Here is a 23125-nt window from a genome sequence, read left to right on the forward strand (position 1 = left end):
AGCCGTCTCACACTAACTAGCTCCAAGTTACTTGCAGTGCTGATGTATCCAATCAAAAGAAGACGGCGCGCGTGTGGTTTACAGGTAAACATTCACTGAGCCTGATGGGTTGATACTCTTACAACACCACCACCAAAAGAAAAAGAAAATAAGACAAAAACAAACTTGCTGGTAAGGAAAGTAACTGATCTGTAAGAATCCATCTGCTACTTGGAGTGCTGTAGATTCACCCGCTTTGTGGACTTCAACCATCTACTGTTAGGCTTGGAACACTGACTTGCCATGTTTAGAAGATTCCAGTTTCGAGACGACTCGTGATACTCCCCTCGAACTCAATGCACCAGGACGCAAACTCCAGATCAATTGTGCGAGCGGACACTGATGGAGTAAGTGCAGCAGCCCCCCCCCCCCCCCCCACACACTTCCCGGGCCCCAATTTCTACAAGTAGTACACCTGTATGAATAAAACTTTGTGGAAACGTAAGGCAGGGCATCTTGAAGCCTTACTGAGTTACAACCCAATGATATGAAAGTAACTCTTGCAGGGACCACAACCCTGAACGATGAAGCATAAGAGCACCCAACCTACGCCCCAGAATGAGGGGGTTTAGGATATGAGCACCTGCCCTACGACCCTGAATGATGAGATTCAGCATACAAGCATCCCAAAAATTTCCCTGAATGAGGTTTAGCATATCCACATCTGCCCTACGACCCTGAATGGTGAAGTTTGGCATATGAGCATCCGACATACGACCCTGAATTATAAGTTTCAGGATGCGAGAATCCGGCCTATGACCCTAAATGATATTTGTAGAAAAGCACCATCTTGCCTGGCATGTTACCCCCATTTTTACTTGTCAGTTTGTTTTTGCCTGTCTCACTGGGATCCTGCTAGCCAGGCCGCCACTGCTCATAGTTTGTGGCCTGAATGTGTTCCCTGTGTGGTGCCTAAATGGGTCACTGAGGCTCTGCTAACCAGAACCTCAGTGCTTATACTCAGATTTTAAAATTCACTGCAGGCTAGTGACCATTTTTACCAATTCGGATAAGCACACTGGAACATCCTTATAATTCGCTAGTATATGGTACCTAGGTACCCAGGGTATTGGGGTTCCAGGAGATCCCTATGGGCTGCAGCATTTCTTTTGCCACCAATAGGGAGCTCAGACAATTCTTACACAGGTCTGCCACTGCAGCCTAAGTGAAATAACGTCCACGTTATTTCACAGCCATTTTATGCTGCACTTAAACTTATAAGTCACCTATATGTCTAACCCTCACTTAGTGAAGGTTAGGTGCAAAGTTACATAGTGTGAGGGCACCCTGGCACTAGCCAAAGTACTGCCACATAGTTCAGGGCAATTTCCCCTGACTGTGACTGAGGGGGACACCATTACATGCGTGCACTACATATAGGTCAATATCTATATGTAGCTTCACAATAGTAACTCCCAATATGGCCATGTAACATGTCTAAGATCATGGAATTGTCCCCCACATGCCAAATCTGGTATTGGGTGCCAATCCCATGCATCCCCTGGGCTCCAGCATGGACCCCCAGTACTGCCAAACTAACTCTCTGGGGTTTTCACTGCAGCTATTGTCAACCCACAGACAGGCTTCTGCCCTCCTGGGGTCTGGGCAGCCCAGTCCCAGGAAGGCAGAACAAAGCATTTCCTTTGGGAGCAGGGTGTTACACCCTCTCCCTTTGGAAATAGGTGTTAAGGCTGGGGAGGGGTAGCTTCCCCCAGCCTCTGGAAATACTTTAAAGGGCACAGATGGTGCCCTCCTTGCATAAACCAGTCTACACCGGTTCAGGGATCCCCCAGCCCCTGCTCTGGCGCGAAACTGGACACAGGAAAGGGGATTGGCCACTTCCTCGTCCATCACCACTCCAGTGGGGGGGGGGGGTGCCCAGCACTCCTCCAGTGTGTCCCAGACTTCTACCATCTTGAATGCTGAGGTGTGAGGGCACAATGGAGACCTGAGTGGCCAGTGCCAGCAGGTGTCGTCAGACCCCTCCTGATTGGCCACCTAACCAGGTAAGAGCCTATCGTCCTCTGAGGGCCATTTAGGGTCTCTCCTGTGGGTTTCTCGTCAGATAACGAATGCAAGAGCTCACCAGAGTTCCTCTGCACTTCCCTCTTCGACTTCTACCAAGGATCGACTGCTAACTGCTCCAGGACGCCTGCAAAACCGCAACAAAGTAGCAAGAAGACTACCAGCAACATTGCAGCACCTAATCCTGCCGGCTTTCTCGACTGTTTCCTGGTGGTGCATGCTCTGAGGGCTGTCTGCCTTCACCCTGCACTGGAAGCCAAAAAGAAATCTCCTATGGGTCGACGGAATCCTCCCCCTGCAAACGCAGGCACCAAACTTCTGCTTCACTGGTCCTCTGGGTCCCCTCATCGTGACTAGTGTGGTCCCTGGAACAGGAGCTGGATCCAAGTGACAGACAGTCGAGTGGCCCTTCTGTCCAAATTTGGTGGAGGTAAGTCCTTGCCTTCCCACGCCAGACAGTAATCCTGTGTACTGCGTGATCTGCAGATGCTAGGGCTTCTGTGCACTTTTGCAAGGAATCCTTCATGCAAAGCACAGCCCAGGTCCCCAGCACTCCGTTCTGCATTGATCAACTTGCAGAGTTGACCACCGGCTTCATGGGACTCTCCTTTGTAGTGTAAAGACGACTGCCATGCTCAGTTTTCTTGAACCCCTGTTCAAGTGCTTCTGCGGGTGCTGCCTACTTCTTCATGGGTTCGCTGTATTGCTGAGCGCCCCCTCTGTCTCCTCCTCCAAGGGGCGACCTCCTGGTCCTTCCTGGGCAGCACCCATTTTCTTCAACTACGACCTTTGCAGCTAGCAGGGCTGGTTTGCAGTCTTTCTGCGTGGATACAACTCTGCATCCTCCAGCACGTCATGGGATATCTTCTGACCAAATGAGAAGTTCCTGGCGTCGTCAGTTGTTGCAGAAGCTTCAGCTTCTTCCATCCGGAGGCAGACATTTTGCACCTTCATCCGGGGTTTAGTGGGCTCCTGCCCCCCAGACACTTTTGTGACTCTTGGGCTTGGTCCCCTTCCTTTGCAGGTCCTCAGGTCCAGGAATCTGTCTTCAGTGCTTTGCAGTCTGTTGTGGTCTTTTCAGAATCCTCTATCACAACTTTAGTGTGTTTCTGGGGAAGTAGGGTCACTTTACTCCTACTTTTCAGGGTATTGAGGTGGGGTATCTTGGACACCCTTAGTGTTTTCTTAAACTCCCAGCGACCCACTACTCTTGGCCAGGGGTCCCTAAGTGGTTCGCATACAACTTTTGGAGTGTATGGCTTGTGTTGCCCTAGGCCTATTGCATCCTATTGTATTCTACATTGTTTGCATTACTTTTCTAACTGTTTACTTACACAAAATACACACAAACCAAAATCAGGTATTTTACTTAACTCCTAAGGAAGTATATCCTCAGATATTTCGGACACATTGTCACTAAAATAAAGTACCTTTATTTTTAGTAACCCTGAGTATTGTGATTCTTATGATATAGTGCCAAGTGATATACGTGGTATAGTAGGAGCTTTGCATGACTCCTAGGCCAGCCTATGCTGCTCTGCTATAGCTACCTCAATAAGCCTAAGCTGCTAGAACACTACTGATAAGGGATAACTGGACCTGGCACAAGGTGTAAGTACCATCAGGTACCCACTACAAGCCAGGCTAGCCTCCTACAATATCTGACCTACGACCCTGAATGATCAGCTTCAGGATGTGAGCGTCCGACCTACGACCCTGAAAGATTAGCTTCAGGATGTGATCACCCTACTTACAAACATGAACAGTAAGTTCCAGCATATAACCACCTGACCCATAACAGTTGCACCTCTGCTGATGGCCACTTAAGGCTCTGGGTGCAGAATTGGCATCAAGTAAAAGGCACGGAGTTCCACCCCCAGTTTGTGCTGAAATCTGGGCTCTAGTAACACCAGACCCTCCCTAACCCCAGCAACTTCTGAACAATCTCTGGACAGTCAGTCATGAAGCATGCACATGTGTAACCTGGCGATCGATCCAATAGCAGGTAAAGCCATCCAGCCCAATAGCTTCAGGATCACTGTCAGAGGAGGTAATATCTGGAGAAGGTAAGCAGCCTCTGAAACACCCTCACTGCCTCTGGACAGGGGAGGCTGTCTCACTCTGGGGAGTGTGGCTCTGAAGAATGCTTGCGTCTTCAGGGGACAGATGGGATTGTTTCAGAGTCACAGAATCCCAAATTATGAAGAATACCATGTGCTGAGTGTAACTCACTGTGGTTGGCGGATTCACTTTAACCAGTTGTTCCAGTATAGTAAGCCAGGTGACGGCACCAGAACAGCCGGCAGACATTAGGTGCACACCACTGGGGCGCTGGTGAACTTGAAGGACGGACCTTGAATTGGTAATGAACTTGATGCACCACAAACCTCGAGCACAGACAGATGAAACGGATGAATGGAGGGTGGAAGCAGGAATCCGACATGAAGGGTCATCGTGTAGTTCCATGCTGAGGGCATCCTAGTGGACGTCACCTTCAAGTGTGTGGATGTGATGTAGCAGAGTGCTCAGAGAGGATGGCTGAAGAATTTTGGCTCTTCGGAATAAAACTAGAGCAACCCACACTGCAGTCCCCAGCTGTTGTGTATAGATGATCAGGGGCTCCCCTTCTACCCAGCGCCTGAACTTCTCCCAGTGGAGGCTTGCAAAGCTCTGGGGTCCAGAGCACTAGAAAGTACACATCAGAAAGGGGGTGGCAGGTTATGGTCCCACTGGGGTATGAGAGTGGACACCAATGTAGATGCTTCAAAAACACATAACAGATTTATTAAACAAAGGCTAGTACGGCAACCTCAGAGCAGACAGATACCCTTCAACTATGCCCAAAGCACGTCCTAGCAGGGCCAGGGACAACACGAAATGCAATACTTTGGATAGCGTGGTTGAAATGGGTGAAACTGCTGAGCACCACACCAAACCCTCAAGTGTGTCTGAACAGCAAGAGTATACTGACTGTAGAGGGACGCCTGGCTGTAAAGATGATCTGTAAACTCAGGAGGAAGATCGAAGGCAATCCGCTGTGTCTGCTCAATCTCCAAGCACGGAGGTGAAGACTGCACAGGCCCTGGTGAAAGGTCCTGCCCTGCAGCTGCCTATAGGGAGAACATATGATCACACGCAGAAGCTCTGGATACAACACTCTCCTGGCCTAATTCAGTGCCACTAGGATGATATGGGCCTGGCGGTTTCTGATCATTTTCAGAACTCGGGAAGAAGAGGTATCAGCGGGATGGTGAACGCAGTCCTGAGTTTTATTCTAGGCGGAACATGTCACTGGCGTTTTAAACTCCTGTGTGTAAAAGGGAGGGCATTGTGAGTTCTCGCCGGTGGCGAGCAGGTAACGGATTGAGCCGACGTTCCATTCGCAGAAGACACTGCCCTGCGGGGGCACCCAGGACCTGTTAGTTAAGGTGTCTCATGGACTGCAGCACTAGTTGTGCCTCCACGGGTGCGACACGCCCGCAGCATGGCTCCCAGCCTGCCAGTGCTCGGTGGCAGAGCAGTTTTTAAGTGCTAGCTTTCAAGCCAGGCGAAGCCCAAGCCTTCCTTTGACATTTATAAGTGAAGCCTGCTGAGCCCTAATGATGGGGTACATGATAGTAAAGGTCTGGACCTGCAGTTTCATGTTTTTAAGGTCCCCAAAAGCAAGCCTCAAAAGGGAAGTGTATTTGATGGACAAATGGCCATCACACGAGAGGGGCTGCTCCTTTGACTAGATAGACAGAAGGGCATCAGAGACAGCAAAAGGAAAACACTGCTCAGTCCTGTCTTCCATGGGCGTGTAGCCCAGGGTAGCCGTACCCCTAGAGTGGGCTACCAAGCCCCACACTAAAAGATGGATTCAGCAGCTTGGGAATGGGCAGAATAGAGCACTCTGGGAGAGCCGGACACCATACTTCACAGCAAGTTGTCATCAGGTGGGAGGAATCCAGATAAACCATTAGCTAGTGACCCAGACATCTCCTAGGGGGAGTTTTTGGCATAAAAGAGGCATCCCTGGCCCCCAGTACTGGATTAAATGGCTGAAGGACTACCCTGCTGGCCAAGGACCAGGCAAAGAGGCTGCACCGAACCTGGACTGCACCTGCGACTCCTTGGGCTAGTACAGAGGACTGCAGCTGTGGGGTGCTGCTTGTGGAGAAGTCATTCACTTAGCAATTAAAAAAGCAGAGACCCCAAGCGTCAGTTGCCACAAAAGTGGAGGAAGCCTGCCCGGGTGGGTTGGCAAACCAGATCTGATCACAGCTGCTTGCTGCAGGGACACCTGGGAGCCGGAGTACCGATGCTCTTAAGTTGCACCAGAGACTGCTGTCCTGGGGGAGCAATCAGAGTGCAGTTTGGTCACCCAGAGGGAGGGCAACTGACTGAAGCAGGGAACTGCTGGTTTGCCTCTGACTGGAGACCAGTAATCCAGTGGCGATTGAACTTTTGATGGTCCAAAAAGGACTTTGGGGGATGTCGACCCTGCGCCCAAAGTCTCCCCACCAGGACCATGGACCGAGGAACAGACTCAGGAAGTCCGCCATGAACTGCGAAACAGCTTCAGCATGCTTGAGCATCTTCAGCATCCTTCATCCCTTGCATCAGGACCACTCCACAGGAATCCATTGCAAACCTTGAGCATCTCCAGCATCCTTCACTCTTGCATCAGGACCACTCCACAGGAATCCATCAGCATCCTTCACCCTTGCATCAGGATCAGTCCACAGATGTTAATAGCAACTGAGCAATATCACTAACTATACTGGAGGCTGCTTTCCATGTGAGTAGCTGTTCCGTTGGACCCTGGAGGTCCCACCGACTGGCTCCATGCCAGAGATGCAGCACAAAGTTACCCTAAGTAACTACATTCACCCTTGATGTCACATTTAAAAAAAAATGTATTGCTTATTAACATGTGTCGGTCTCATAACTATTATATGAACTTACAACTCTTTAGCAGGCGATATATAACGGGTACTTACCTGCTAGCAGACTGGACCCGGGGCACCCCCTTCTCCATTGAAGCCTATGCATTTTGGGCACCACTTTGACCTCTGCACCTGACCGGCCCTGAGCTGCTGGTGTGGTAACTTTGGGGTTGCAATGAACCCCCAACGGTGGGCTACCTTGGACCCAACTGTGAACCCTGTAAGTGCTTTACTTACCTGTGAACCTAACAAATACTTACCTCCCCCAGGAACTGTGGAATTTTCCACTGTGTCCAATTTTAAAATAGCTTATTGCCATTTTTGCCAAAACTGTACATGCTATTGTGATGATTCAAAGTTCCCAAGATACCCGAGTGAAATACCTTTCATTTAAAGTGTTGTTTGTAAATCTTGAACCTGTTCCTCATTTATTGCCTGTGTGTGTACAACAAATGCTTAACACTACCCTCTAATAAGCCTACTGCTCGACCACACTACCACAAAATAGAGCATTAGAATTATCTCTTTTTGCCACTATCTTACCTCTAAGGGGAACCCTTGGACTCTGTGCATGCTATTTCTTATTTTGAAATAGTGCATACAGAGCCAACTTCCTACAGCACACCCAGGAGGACTTGTGTCAGAGTCCCAAAGGGTGAGGAAATAGTGCCCTAGAAAGCAGCTGGTGTTGACAGAGCAGAGGGACAAGCCTGTAAATGACTAAAGGAAAAAAAAAAAAACACTAAATGTTTCCACCACTTAGACTCCCTGTAGGGAGTAAAGAGTGGGTGGGAAGGTGCTGGGGTTAGACGTACTCATTGAGGCTTGCACCACTAGACCTTTGAGAGAAAAACCGGGTCTGGAGCAGGGTGTAGGCCCTGGGAATTTGTTGGTTGGCTGGAGGTTCAGCCCATGCACCCAATGAGATATCAGTCAGTGCCTCATTAAATGGAAGAGGGGGCTCAGAAGATGCTTGCCCAGGCTGGAGATCTGTGAAGACACTAGTCCTATCCTCCAAGGCAGGGGAGCTGGAGGCAGAGTACTTCAACAGCGCTACGCATTAAAATGTGGTTGGAAGGGGATTCCTCTGGACGGTAGGCCTGTTTCTGGGGAAGTATCAAGACCACTAGCCTCCTGCAAGTCATTGCACCAAATATCCTGATACTGTTCTGCAAACTCAGTCTGTAAGACCAAGGGAATGTGTCTCGTATCCCTTGTGGAAGCAGTAATTCAGGTGGGGAAAGTGGCGTCTCGGCCGTTATCGCGCATGCCTTCAGTCAAGGTCAGACTGCATGGATTCCGTTTCAGCAGAAACTATCTGGACCTCATCCTCTGGCGCTGAGGGAGTCGCCATCAACGTCCCCGGAGCAAGCATGGATCAGTTGTGATGGAAGTGTGGTCGGAGAGTCCAACTGGCGCAGAGATAAAACCCACTGGCGGTACTCCAGGTGGCAGGCCTGTGGCTCCTCGGGGCACAAAGGCACAGCAGACAGTGTCTAGGTATCAGACGAGGCAGAGCACAGATCTTTGATCTGATGTGGTGCGGCTTTTGGTTTGCTGGAACCAGCAGCAGGAATTAGCTCCTCAGACGGCTGAGGTAGGAAGGGAGATTGAGAGGTGTGGCGTCCCGTCTGTCCAGGCGAAGGAGGGTGGCATGAAGGAGCAGAATCCTGCTTTGATTTGTCATTCTTCTTTGATTTACCAGATGATTTTGAACATGACTAACACCAACCTCCAGGGTAGCTTAGTCGACTTTGCGGACAGGATCAAACTTTGGATGTGGACTGCAACTTGGAGAGGTCCTGGCGAGGAGCTTTCATGGTTTGCATTATAAAGCTTCGCGTCACGGTCCCGGAAGGCTTTTGGATTCATCGATGTGCAGTCAGACACGAAGGAGCTCCGGATCCGTATCTTGTGGCACATAAAGGAACTGACCGAGCGTGCAGGGGTGACGCCTATATAGGCTCCGCAATTCATTTACGCAGCAGAATGGCATAAATGCAGAGCACCACCTGCGTGTGTGCCAAGGTAACGCTGAAAGATTCTGAAACCCAGTCTGATGCCGAGGAAATATTCAAAACCTGAGGAATCTGCAACTAGAACTCTCAATCAGAATGTCCCTTTTGAGCTGTAGGAACACTTGATTTTACATATTAAATAAGTCAAATCTAAGCTAACCTTGCTGCCTACAAGTTAGGCGCATAATATTTAAGATGTGAAGTTTACAATGGAATTTTCCCCCCGTGAATCCACAACGACCTCACTGGTCAGGCTGTAAGTGCGCACAGGAACAGTCCATGTACCCAGCAAGTCTGAGAAGCAGAAGACAGGACTAGCCGAGGGCCAGCCGGACCTTGTAGCACCAGTATGCGAAAAGAAACCACTGACCTGCATTCCCTGCAGACGACACTTCGGAAATGTTGGGACAGAAGACTGCATAGTCGAACTGGCAGGGCTAGAAGAAGAGAAGCAAATTACTGCAAGGAAACAAAGGGGCAAGCACACAAATAAGGGAGACAGCGAAGTGATCTTTAATGGACAAAATAAGAAATGTGAAAGGGAACATTAGCAGTGAAGAACAGTGAGATGTGTAAACACTGCTCCCCCAATTGCAGGCAGCAGTAATGTACAGGTAGACAAACCACAAGACAATTAGGAGCTCACAGGACCCACTCCTTCCTGCAGTACAGACCCCTAAATATGGGGCAAACGACCCTCTGTAGCCCAAAGCTAAGGAGGGCGCCGTACTGTGGCCATCGGACTCAGGACACAGTGGTAACAGGCTGTCCAAGCAGGTCACGTCCTCACAAAGCCAACAGCACAACTCAGACATGGAGATCACATACCCGCTATACACCGGGGGCACAAGACCAGGTGCAAATCACTCTCAGATCAGATCCACCCCATATACTGGGGCACAAGATGAGGTGCAAACCACTCACAGATCAGATCCACCCCATACACTGGGGCACAGGACAAGGTGCAAATCACTCACTCACACAGATCAGATCCACCCCCCCACCCTCTGCCCAATACAGTGGGGGCACAGCGCAGCCCATTCACACAGGTGACATGCTCCATACATCAGGGTCACAGGATACAGCGCAGCCCGTTCACACAGGTCACATGCTCCATACATCAGGGTCACAGGATACAGCGCAGCCCATTCACGCAGGTCACATGCTCCATACATCAGGTCACAGGATACAGCGCAGCCCATTCACGCAGGTCACATGCTCCATACTTCAGGGTCACAGGATACAGCGCAGCCCATTCATGCAGGTCACATGCGCCATACAACAGGGTCACAGGATACAGCGCAGCCCATTCATGCAGGTCACAGGATACAGCGCAGCCCATTCATGCAGGTCACATGCTCCATACATCAGGGTCACAGGATACAGCGCACCCATTCACGCAGGTCACATGCTCCATACATCAGGGTCACAGGATACAGCGCAGCCCATTCACGCAGGTCACATGCTCCATACATCAGGGTCACAGGATACAGCGCAGCCCATTCACGCAGGTCACATGCTCCATACATCAGGGTCACAGGATACAGCGCAGCCCATTCACGCAGGTCACATGCTGCATACAACAGGGTCACAGGATACAGCGCAGCCCATTCACGCAGGTCACATGCTCCATACATCAGGGTCACAGGATACAGCGCAGCCCATTCACGCAGGTCACATGCGCCATACATCGGGGTCACAGGATACAGCGCAGCCCATTCACGCAGGTCACAGGATACAGCGCAGCCCATTCACGCAGGTCACATGCTGCATACAACAGGGTCACAGGATACAGCGCAGCCCATTCACACAGGTCACATGCTGCATACAACAGGATACAGCGCAGCCCATTCATGCAGGTCACATGCTCCATACATCAGGGTCACAGGATACAGCGCAGCCCGTTCACGCAGGTCACATGCTCCATACATCAGGGTCACAGGATACAGCGCAGCCCGTTCACACAGGTCACATGCTCCATACATCAGGATCACAGGATACAGCGCAGCCCATTCACGCAGGTCACATGCTGCATACATCAGGTCACAGGATACAGCGCAGCCCGTTCACACAGGTCACATGCTCCATACATCAGGGTCACAGGATACAGCGCAGCCCATTCACGCAGGTCACATGCTGCATACATCAGGGTCACAGGATACAGCGCAGCCCGTTCACACAGGTCACATGCTGCATACAACAGGGTCACAGGATACAGCGCAGCCCATTCACGCAGGTCACATGCTCCATACATCAGGGTCACAGGATACAGCGCAGCCCGTTCACACAGGTCACATGCTCCATACATCAGGTCACAGGATACAGCGCAGCCCGTTCACGCAGGTCACATGCTCCATACAACAGGGTCACAGGATACAGCGCAGCCCATTCACGCAGGTCACATGCTGCATACAACAGGGTCACAGGATACAGCGCAGCCCGTTCACGCAGGTCACATGCTCCATACATCAGGGTCACAGGATACAGCGCAGCCCGTTCACACAGGTCACATGCTGCATACAACAGGGTCACAGGATACAGCGCAGCCCATTCATGCAGGTCACATGCTCCATACATCAAGGTCACAGGATACAGCGCAGCCCATTCACGCAGGTCACATGCTGAATACAACAGGGTCACAGGATACAGCGCAGCCCATTCATGCACAGCCGCTCATGATACACTGGGTCATTGGACGCAGCTTATGAGCAGCCATTTCACTCTTAGCAAATCCCTTGCACCCCAATGCGCTGAAGCAACGTAAGCACATTATGGTATTTCATGCCGCAGAGAACTAAGTAGTAGCTTGGAGTACCTGAACTCACGTGGGCTTGACTCAGATAGGAAATAAACAGTAGCTGCTGCCCCACTGAATTCTCTGCCCGACTCGCTGGGAACGCTCTTGCCAGCCACCACGTCTGGCCGACTAGAAGCCAGCTCAAGTCTTCCCTGACCAGGCCTGGGGCACAGGGTAGGACTAGACCAGGACTACGGTGGCATGGCCATTCCAACCTTAAGCCTGTCAGCGTTCTAGCCATGAATAGTCTGTCGCCTCGCCTCCGAGCGCCGGCCACATCTTGTTAAATTCTATCAGGGTGCAATATACAGGATAGTGAGGAGGTGTAAAGCTAACGGGGGAACCTATAGATTGCTTTTGCTTCACAGGCTGTTAAGCCGGAGTCCACTTCATTTGCAACCACCCTTCCCTGACCCCGGCTACATGCGCTGCCCTCACTGACGCAACACAAGAGCACATTCACGACACTCCAGACTTGGCTCTGGAGTAAAAAATTACACTTGTTTTTAACAGACTTGGCTCCGAAATTCATGCGCAGCAGATATTGTGCTCGTGGTCACAGAGTTTCATCAGATCATTCGTGTAGATCACAGTAAGATTTATTTATTTTTTCTAGGGGGGCGGGTCTCATTTTAAGAGATCGATTCAACCAACTTGTGCTACACAGGCGTTGGCTCTTGCTGTTCGTGTTCTTTTAACGAAGACTTCCTGCAACGAGTTGTGGTCTCCAGCTGCTGCAGTAAACGTCAGCTGAACTCATAGCTTCATTGCCTTCTGCTTTGATTCGGCTACTTTGGGGCAACTTTAAAATAAAGGCAGCTTATACTTTTGCCCCTACAACAAAGTGTGTTAACATGGAATGATTTATAATTAACAATTGTTCAAGTTGCCTCCTCGTATGAATGGGCACTGTATAGATCTCATTTGTATGTCGAGGATGGGCAGCACACAGAGTTGCCTGCACGACATGCTGTATTCAATGTATGGACTTTTAACCACGCCCACTCCTGCTATTTGTTCTTTGTTGCATTTGTGTTCCATACCTTTTATTCATGCATTTTTAGGTCGAGCCTAGGCAGTGTGCATGCACTGCTTGCAAGACCTGTTGTAATGAGTAAAAGACTTTCCTCCCGCCTGCTGCGTGCCATTGGTTGAAGGCAGAGTCGCTCTTGTTTTGCTGCATCCTAACTGGTCTGGTAGCCGATGCGTCCCTTCCTGCTCTTGGCGGAGGAGCACCGGCCACGTACAGTTTAATTACGCATGGACTGTTTGTTTGGACAGACTAGTCTTATTTCCTGACTATATGCGCTTTGAAGCTTTATACAGAGGGACTGCCGATCGAGTTACCGCTGTAAAAAGACTTGAAAGTGAAGGGTGCACTGAAAAAACAATGACAAGTAACTAGTGGTTACTTGTCATTGTTCTGTTTTTCAGTTCGATCAAGTTACTGCAAAAAAAAAAAAAAAAAAAAAAAAAAAGCTTTAAAGCGTCATCGTTGTGACTCAAAAAAACAATGACAAGTAACCGGTAGTTACTTCCATTGCTGGTTCCATTTTTCAGCCGCGCTCATGGCACTTTCATGGTTTATAGAGTGTGACTGCCACTGTACAAAACTTGCTCCTTTCCAGCCTCTCACTTATCAACCTTTTTCCAGCCCCTTCTTGACCCGGCAAGAAAAGCTGCTAGAAATTTGCAACGCTAATAGCTCTAACTCATTTTATTTTACTTGCACACCCCCATATCCTTCCCCAAAGTTTACCAAATCACCCAGTGGTTCGTTCCAATTGCACCCGTCATTACTAAAATAACGTGCACACCACTGCATAGAATTCTTTACATTAAAGTTGCTTTTTTTTTTTTTAAGACCAGGTCAACTTACAAAATCAGTGAACGTGATTTATTTAATAAACTATAAACGCTGACATTTCTGGGGGGGGATTGATTTTCATATAAACTAAACTTGTAAAAATATAATTTGAAAGGAAGGAGGGAAAACTGTTTTCTTGACTTCCCAACCTGTTCTGATCTAATCTTTTCACCCACTGCATTTACGGATGAAATCACTTACCGTACTGAGGTATGTAAGCTTCTGGATAACGTTTTCCTTTCCCCTTTTGCACCTATCAACTGGAATTATTTGGAAGAGTTCACCAATTTATGTGGCAAGAAAAGTCCAGTTATGCATTTACAATGCCAATAGCTCTAACTCAAATGTGAAACCTATTGCACTGCAAATGCTTGTTTTAAATGTCCGTCCTTTACGGGCTTAGTGCCCTTCGAGATGATTTCATTAAGACATTAGCATTGGCCATCTCACTGCGTTCACGCTTCCTCCTGTTACAGCGTGTGAGGGGCCCTCCTCCCAGCGGACTTCATTGATCTTTTTGGTTGGCCATCTTTGGCCTCCTCGCTCACACCCCCCTCCTTCAGGCACCGCTGCTTGCTACGTGCATCAATAATGCATCAGTGAAAACATTTGTGTTGCCTTTTGTAGATTTCCAGGTGGTTTAATTGAAAGGAACAGTTTAAAGTGTTTAAACTGAAAGTATAGTGAGGTCAAAGGTTCAAGGCAAATAAGCATTACCTTTTATAGGGTACAAGCTCACGTGCGTTTCCTCCTTCCCCGGCACCACCTGCCTCTGTGGGTGTGCAGTCTCCTGGTTTATGGGCCTTTCATCAACTAAGAGCTACCCGAGATCCTGCCGGTGGGCACAGTTCTTTCCTCTGTGGAGGAGGGGACTTCCCCCACCAGCCCCACTGCCATCCCAGTTTGCCTCCTTTTACCGTCTCTGCTTTAGCTGTCTCCCCTCCCTATGTCCCTCCATCTCCTTGTCTTTTCTCTCATTTGTATGTCTTTCAAGCCCGTCTCTTCCCTCACCACTGACTGTCCCAGTCACGCCCCTTTCATGTGACAGACGGAGGCAGTTGCCAATAGCGACGACAACTCTGGTCTCTCCCCTCACACACACTTCCTGAGATGGCCCGCTGCACTGATGTCTTCTCCAAGACCTCACTTTACAGCTCTCTTCCAAAACTCTGACTTGACATTTTTTCATGTGTGTCTTATAAGGCCTCATTCCACAGCTATGTCTTCTGAGATCTGAATTTACAGATGTCTAACAACTGCTGCCTTCGAGACCCAGTACCTACATTCTGTTTTTGTGGATGTCAATACTCACATCTCTCTTATGAGAATATTATGCAGGTCTCATCTTACAGCCCACCTGTGAACATATTAAACCACTGTCACTCCCAAGGCTCTTTTCCGGCATTTAATTTCACCAGTGTGGAGGTGTGTGTCTGTTCATGGGCCTTAACCTCTGCTTGTATACTCTCTATGATATGGTCTGACTGTCAATAAATCTGGTCACAAGTGTCCACATCATGGGCACACCAGTTTGCTTTTCCAGGGGTCAGAGCGAACAGTCCAGCGTACTGGCTGAAGACTTGCCTATCACTCTGCTGTTGTCCTGTGATGGTCTGATAAGACCACTCCACCAACAGAACCATCTTGTGGGTTGCTGGAGAGGAAATCAGGGAGGGGTTCACTCATTCTTGTCCCTCATTTGTAACCATGAACATGGTCACATCAGCTCCATCATAAAAGGGTTTTAGGCAGTGGACATGTATAATTCTTTGAGTTTTTGCAACTGCCTAGATCAACTAAATAACTAACCTCCCCTTTAAAGTATGGGGTAGGGCCCAGACCATTTGTCCTGAGGGGGCTTTGGATCAACAGTCTCCTACACCCAAACTTTCTGCCCTGGTTGGAACTCCACCATAGCAGCTTTCTGGTCATACCAGAGATTTTTGCAGCTCCTGGCTGGCCTGGAGATTTTTGCTGGCTTTCTCCATGTAATTAGCCATTTTTGAACGTTAGGGCAAGCACTTACATAATATCTTACTTGGGCTCTGAGAGGCTTCTCCAGCCTTCCCTAACAAGACTTAGTGGTCCCCTAACAGGACGCCCAAACAAGTTCAAATGAAGAGAAACCTACTACCATTTGTCACTTCCCTGTAGGCAAACAGCAGGCAAGGAAGTAGGATATCTTATCTCCTGCAGAGCTTTTAAGGGAGTCCTCCAATGATACCTTTTAGGGTCTGGTTGAACCTTTCTACCAGCCCATTTGTTGGAGGATGGTATGGGGTGGTGAACTTCGTGGCACACATTTTAAGTATGCAGACATGAAGTTTGAGCCTCTGTCTGATACTACCTCCTAGGGGAATCCTAACCTGGTGAAGATACCCAGGTTGGCTTTTGTAACTGCAGGAGCAGAAATAGTCCTAAAGGGTATAGCCTCAGGATATCTAGTTGCATGATCCACAACTACCAGTATGTACCCGTGTCCTGATGCTGTTTGCGGGTCAAGGGGGCAACATTGTCAATGCCTACCCTTTCAAAGGGAACCCTCAACCACAAAGAGAGCATTAAGGGGGTCTTTAAGTGTCCACCTGCTTTGCCACTGGCTTGGCAGGCGGCACAGGACTGACAAGAGTTCTTCACTTTTTGGGACATTTGTGGCCAATAAGTCATTACCTAACCTACTCCAAGTTTACTTTGGCCCAGATGCCAAGCTAGGGGAATTTCATGGACTATGGTGAAAAGAAAATCTCTGAACTGCTGGGGCACTACCATCCTCCTGGTTGCACCAGGTTTGAGGTTTATGGCCTCAGTGTACAGGAGTCCTGCCTCTTAATACACCCTGTAGGCACTACTGCCATTTCCTAACTCCTCCTGGGCAGCTTGCTGCCTCTGCCTTCAAGAGTGGCACAGTTCTTCCCTGGAGGGTCGCCCTGGGGCCAAGAACTCCCTGTGGTAGGGCCCAAGCTCTTCAGGCTCAGTTCCTGGCAAGACAGGCAAATCCTCTCCTCCAGGAGAGGGATCCTGATCTGTGATCTGTTTTTAAACTGGTTCCCCAGTCTTCTTGCCTTCTCTTGGGAGGCTGATCCACTATTTCAGGATTGAGCTCTCCTTTTTCTATCTGAAGTCTGCTCTGTGCCCTAGTCTTGACACAAGGGCAGTCAGGGATTCCAAGCATTGCTGCATGGGTCTTAAGCTCTACCGCATCTCAGGGGGGATGCTCCAGGTCATTTCCAAGCAGGCAATCTACAGGGATGGATGAGGACAACCACTTGTTTGCCCTACTACTCCCTCCAAATCAAAGGTTACCATAGCCATGGGATGGAAGTTTGTCTCATTGATGACAGGATAAGACTTCTCTACCAGGGACTGATATGAGTGGACCAAGTGCTGAGTTACCATGGTAACACTAGCTCCTGCGTCCCTCAGTGCTTCTACCTTTTCCCCATTAATCAAAGGGTGCTGCCTGTATTTTTGCATAGTACTTGGCCAGGCAGCACAGGATAATTCTACCCCATCTCAGTGACTAATATTGCCTCTGTGGGACACTGACATGGTCAGGCCACGCCTCTGACCCCATCTGGAGATTAGCAACTGCATTTACTGCCGGTTGACTACAGGCAGTCTTTGTTTTTACAGCCAGAGTCTCCAGTTTGGTGCCCTTTGGTTTTGCAGTCATGGCAGCAAGCCTTGCAGGGGTCAGCGTCTTCCTTTGTACGCTCCCCTGGACTGTGAGTAGTCTCTGGGCCACCCACCTGTGCAGATTTGAAGGGGCCTTGAGAAGACTTGTTTTTACCCTGGCTCCCATCTTTCCCTTGGGGGGAGGGGGGTGGGTTGGCCACTTTCTTTTGGTCTCCCCCAACCAGTGGCAGGTTTGGTCACCCTGGCTTGGACCAGTCTGCCTTCCTCCCCAGTTATTGAGGGAAAAGAGGCTACATCAGCACCTGGTAGACCTGGGCCCAATCAATGGAACACTTACTCAACAGATGCTATTTCATAAATAAATTATACAGCCCATCACAATCTTGTACCTTGTTCCCAGCTAGCCAACCACCCAGCATTTTTTACTGAATAGTCCACAAAGTCATCCCAGGTTTGGCTCTAGGATTTGACCCTCCCTGAAAAAAACAATCCAAAGGCCTCAATCAGGGTACCCTTCATGAGGTCACAGGATTTAGAATCTGCCTCATTCAGGGTCAGGAGCCTATCCCTGCACTTTCCTGAGAATAACTCCAACAGTGTGTCCCAATGCTTTCTCAATTTCCCTCCCAATACAGCCTCTTTCAAAGGCAGAAAACCATCTTACTACATCATCCCTTCAGTGAAGGGAGGCACAACTCCTTTTGGGAGTTTGAAGTTGAAGGATTTCTCCCTCAATATTTGGATGCTGCCACCAGAGATGGGTCCTATGTCCAACTCTTTCCATCCCTTTTCTATTTCCAAAAGCTGGCTCTTTAAGGCCAGCCTCTTGGTCAGCCTGGCAATGTCCAGGTCTGTTTCTGTGGGTGCGCTAGAGCTTCTGGTAGATGAGCTACCCTCACCATTATCCACAGGGGCTTCTTCACCCACCATATATGAATCATCTTTATCAGGGGGTTATCTTTTTCGTGCTGGGCCACCAGAAATGTAAGTTTCTCTGCACTGGGGCTTTTTCCAGTATGACTTTGGTACTGTCTGCAGAGTCTCTGTAATTGGTCATAGGTATATGCCTTATAAGGTTCCAGGTCGAGCTCCTGGGTTCTGACCTCCGCATCGGACATTTTTATTTTATTAAAGTCGTTACCTTTTTAAGAATTTAGAATCCTCTTTTTGGTTGAGCCAACTAAAGTAAAGACTTTTAAAAACATTTTGCTGAAGTTGTAAGGACCTAACCATGGTCCTAATGATTACCGTAAAAGTCTGCAAAAAATATTACGTTGATTGAAAAAATCAAAAAAATAATTAAAATCAATTTGAGAGTTATCCGGCTGCTCACAAAATTGACCATGGTATCCGCAAATGCAAAGTCTTTATCCCACCGCTGATCTACCAAATGTAGGAGGCTGGCCCTCTGTAGTGTGCAAAGCTACTACTGTGCAGAGGGTCAAGCACCACGATTCACAGGGTTAGCAAATAGATCACCTTCTGCTCTACTTTTTAAGTTAACTTGATCGCACAGTTAGGCCAATCTTGGAGAAGTGCAAAGCATTTGTTGTACTCACAGCATCAATCCTGCAACTCACACTTAAAGAGTAACTGGAGACCAATTTATAAAAGAACTTCACATTTGTACGTGATTTAAGACCAAGCTTATCAAAATTGGTTAAGTACTTTGAGGTATGAATTTTTGAAGTTTAAGAAAAATACTATTTTTAATGCATAATTACGCACTATAGATTTCAATGGAGGATCACTTTTAAAAATACATAAAAAGTCAGTTGACTGGGGCTTCTTCCTGGACCTTTTGCAGCCCCTGGTGGACTGTTTTTCTGGATGTTCGACATCAGCCAACCAATATCCAGGGTATTGGCACTGTAGGGCCACTGGAGGGCGCAATGTCACCAAACTTGGCACTCTGACAGGGTTTGTCCACACAGTCCTGTGTCTAGTTTGGCCCAGCTGCAGGATCTGGTTCGGGAGTTAGCAGCTGGTCAGTGAAGTGACCCTCACTGGTTTGTTGGTTTCTTCTGGTTTTAGAATGGTACCTCCACTCTGGAGGGAATACTCTGGTGACTTCTAAAGCCTGGAGGTCCCCTGGGGGTTTTGTAGAGTTGTCTAGTTTTCCAGCAGCTCCTCAGCAGTGACTGTCTGGTCCTGGGTGCAGCAGGCAGGATTTGGCACTTTGATGCACCAGGTCACAATTCTCGTGCCTAGGATCTTCTTGGTGCTGGTCTTGTCCATCGAATCTAATCTCTTGGTCTAGGGATGCCCACTAAGTACTGTGTTTAGTGGGTGTTTTAGAGGGAACTTGGTAGGGACCAATGAGTCATCTACCTTAGATTGGCTACACCCACTTCCTGTGGGCAAGGGTCACTTCCCTACACCCAATTGGCTATTTTTCTTCCATCTAAGATGTAGGAAAAATTAAATGGAGGTTCTACCTTGCAGGCAACACCCTAGGGGTGGTGCATGCCAGGTGGGGCCACTTCTCCTATCCTTTGTGTGTTTTCCTGCTGTTGCTCCTGTCCAAAAGCGGGAGTCTGCAATAAAGGCAGCCATCTGCAGCCGGCCTGGGGGTCGAGTTTCAAAGGTGGTAAGCACTTTGAAGCTTGCCACCAGGGCAGGGCTCATTCCTGAGGGAGGGGTTAGCACCTCCACCTAGGAAGGGCTTTGTTCTGCAACTATGAGAGGAGGTTCTCTCACCCCAAGGTTGTAGATTAGATGTCTGGCAGTGGCAGGCTAGATAGAACCAGTCAGCAACCATGCCAGGGTAGTTAAGAGTTTGAAGGGAGCACCTTTAATGTCACCCCGGTTACATTTAGTAATAAATCCAATACTGGTACCAGTTTGGATTTATCATTGAGTTGTTTGATACTTAAACCAGGGTTCAGAGTAGCCATCATGTAACTGGGAAACTCGTGTTGACCAGTGTCCAGCACATGCATGTAAAATGGCTGCTCTGCTCACTCACTATGTCCCAGGTTTAGCAAGGAAACAGTGGGGGCATATTGCTCATGCAACTATGCCCTTACATACATTATAGTGCACCCTGCCTTAGGGCTGGAAGACCAGCTAGAGGGGTGACTTACCCACAACATATGCAGTGTAGGGTGGAAAGGGCACGGAGTGGTCCATGTTGAGTTTGTGTTTTAGGTTTGCCCCAGAGTACTCAGCCTACAATGGTAGGACTGGGTGCATCGCCCTACAGGGTGGCGTAATTAGTGCTGCTGCCCTCTGGGCCTACCCTTAGTACCCCATTCCCTGGGTAGCTAAGTATCTTTTACTAGGGACTTATAGCGGCACCTAACGTGTGTCCAATTGTGCCAATGCATCACAACAGTTTAGGGAAAGAGATCTGGCCCTGGTAACCTGGATAGCAGGGACCCTGGGCACTACAATGTCTAGGCTACATCACATACCAGACAAAATGGAGGCAAACAATATCAAAAAGGGACCTTTTCTCAGAGGGACCACCCAACCCACCCCTCTCCCCCAACCCCCCCTTTGCTAGACTCTTGCCCTATACCAGTTTACGGTGCAAGATCCAGGGTTTCACTTTTGATGATAGATTAACCTGCACTCTTCAAACTGGCATCAGCTCCATCTGTCATTTCCGTTTTACTGCTTAAGCAGGTTCCCCGCTCTTCCCCCAGAGATCTGGAGCTCTCGCCACATTCTGCCTCCCACCACCAGCGAGGTCAGCCAAGGTACCCGACCCTTACCTGAAGCAGCTTTAGCAGGGCACCAGTGTCGCGCTCCCCTGTGGCGTTGAACAGCAGCACTCGAACTACCGAACCACTAAACAAGAAAAGAAATGAAGCATAAACCACCAACATCCGTATCAAATCTTCCTTCCCCACCACCAAAACAAGACCCTCCTTGCTCCACCCCACAAATGCTGAAGCCCTCCAGCTTTCCACAAACTACTGCCAATCCATTAGTACAATTCACCATCCAACTAAAGGAGACCACAGCCAAACTCAGCTAACCATAGAAGACATTAAACCCACCTAGCAAAACCAATGCAGGCACAAATCAAACCTCAGCTAACCATAACCTACATCACACCCACCCAACACACTAAACCAATGCAAAGACATCAACCTCAACTAACCATACCAGACAAACCCAACCAACACACTAAACCAATGCAAAGACATCAAACTCAAACCTCAGCTAACCATACTGGCCATCATCAGCGGGGCTAAGGACTACCGGCCCCAGGAATCCTTTGCGCCATCCTGGCCACAGTGTTGTTTGCTCCAGGAGGCACTTATTTAAATCAGGGGCGAGCTCCCGCTGCGTGGGGGGGGACGGGCGGGGGAATCAGAGGAATGCAAAAGCAGGGCCAAGGACTACCGGCCCCCCAGAATCCCTTGTGCTGGCCCGCCCAGTGTGGTGCCCACCAGGAGGTGCTTGTTTAAACCAGGGGCAAGCTCCCGCCGTGCAGGCGGCATGCACAGGCCAAGAGTGGCCCTTATAGGACTGGGCCATCCCACTGACGCTGAAGATCTGGCACAATTCTCGTGAGATTTTGTATTTCTAACTCATCACAGGTGAATGTAAAGCATCCGGAGGCCCAGCTGCTCCACGGAAACCTACCAGCATTGATACCATACTGGAGCTGCCACTGAGGTTGTGTCAAATAAAATTACTTGACCACAAGGAGACTATCCCTGGGCCAGGTGACAGACTGGGGGATGGGGGAGTGTTCGAAATGGGGTCTCTAGTTGGCAGTCGGTTTGCACCCTGTCCAAGTAGGGACCCTCACTTTAGTCAGGATAAGGGAGATACCTGCTCAGTTAACCCCCGCTCACCCCCTTGGTAGCTTGGCACGAGCAGTCAGGCTTATCTCAGAAGCAATGTGTAAAGCATTTGCACATAACCCACAGTAATAAGTGAACACACTACAAAAGGACACCACACCAGTTTTAGAAAAATAGCCAATATTTAGCTATAAAAAAAGACCAAATACGATATAAAAAAATCCAGCATACAGTAATAAAAATATGAATGCTGTAAGACGTACTTAACAATACAGTTCCTTGAAGTCGATAACTCCACCTGGGGCTATCACGGCGTCGTGAACAACAAGACCAAAAGTTCAGGCTGGCCTCGCCGTTGCCGGCCAGCTGAGGTGTCGGGAAGACCCACAAACAGTACCTTGGATTCGCAGGGCGTCATGATCCTCACGGTGAGCTCCGGAGAGCGGCGTTGCTGCAGGAGTCGTCAGGCCCTTGAAGTCATGCACTTCGGGGATCGAAATCCAGGCTGATGAAAATCGGTGCGCTGGCGGGGATGGCGTCAGAGCTGCGGTGCGAAGCGGGACGATGTGACGTGCGGTGCCCACAGGTCACGGTGCAGGCAACGGCTCGGTGACTGTGTCCAGCGTCATCGGTGAGACCAGGGATGCGGTGTGAAGCAGGGTGGTGCAATGTGCGGTGTCCACAGGTCACAGTGCAGGCAGCGGCATTGTTGCAGAAGAACGGTCGTCTGTAGGCCCAAGCCAGCGGTGCGGGATGGTGCTTTGTGACCCTCACGAGCGGTGTCCACAAGCAACAGTGCAGGCAAGGATGCCTGGTGACGACACTGGAGCCGATGGTGCTGGCGTCAGTGGAACAGGGCTGCGGGACGGGACTGTGCTTCTTGCTCCTCACGAGCGGTGTTCACAGGCCACGGTGCAGGCAGCGGCACCGGTGTCAGCAGGAGCGTCGTCGTCTGGGATGCCGAGGCTGCGGTGTGAGCAGGTGATGCCAGAGTGCGGGGCCCACAGGATCAGCGGCTTGGAGAAGTCGTCGGATGACTGCGTCGGCGAGAC

The 23125-nt window shown here is 49.4% G+C and overlaps 1 protein-coding gene across 1 annotated transcript in view; it reads right to left on the bottom strand.

Moving 5' to 3' along the window:
- FPGS (folylpolyglutamate synthase) overlaps window positions 1–23125 on the bottom strand; it is a 158419-nt gene that overhangs the window by 9656 nt on the left and 125638 nt on the right. Inside the window, exons 13-14 of the mRNA XM_069236954.1 lie at window positions 21030–21105; window positions 9381–9447 (exon numbers count right to left, since the gene is read on the bottom strand). Of these exons, the coding sequence (XP_069093055.1) occupies window positions 9381–9447; window positions 21030–21105 (143 nt within the window). The remainder of the gene's footprint in view (window positions 1–9380; window positions 9448–21029; window positions 21106–23125) is intronic.

Source organism: Pleurodeles waltl, chromosome 6 (assembly GCF_031143425.1).
Source record: "Pleurodeles waltl isolate 20211129_DDA chromosome 6, aPleWal1.hap1.20221129, whole genome shotgun sequence".
Taxonomy (NCBI): domain Eukaryota; kingdom Metazoa; phylum Chordata; class Amphibia; order Caudata; family Salamandridae; genus Pleurodeles; species Pleurodeles waltl.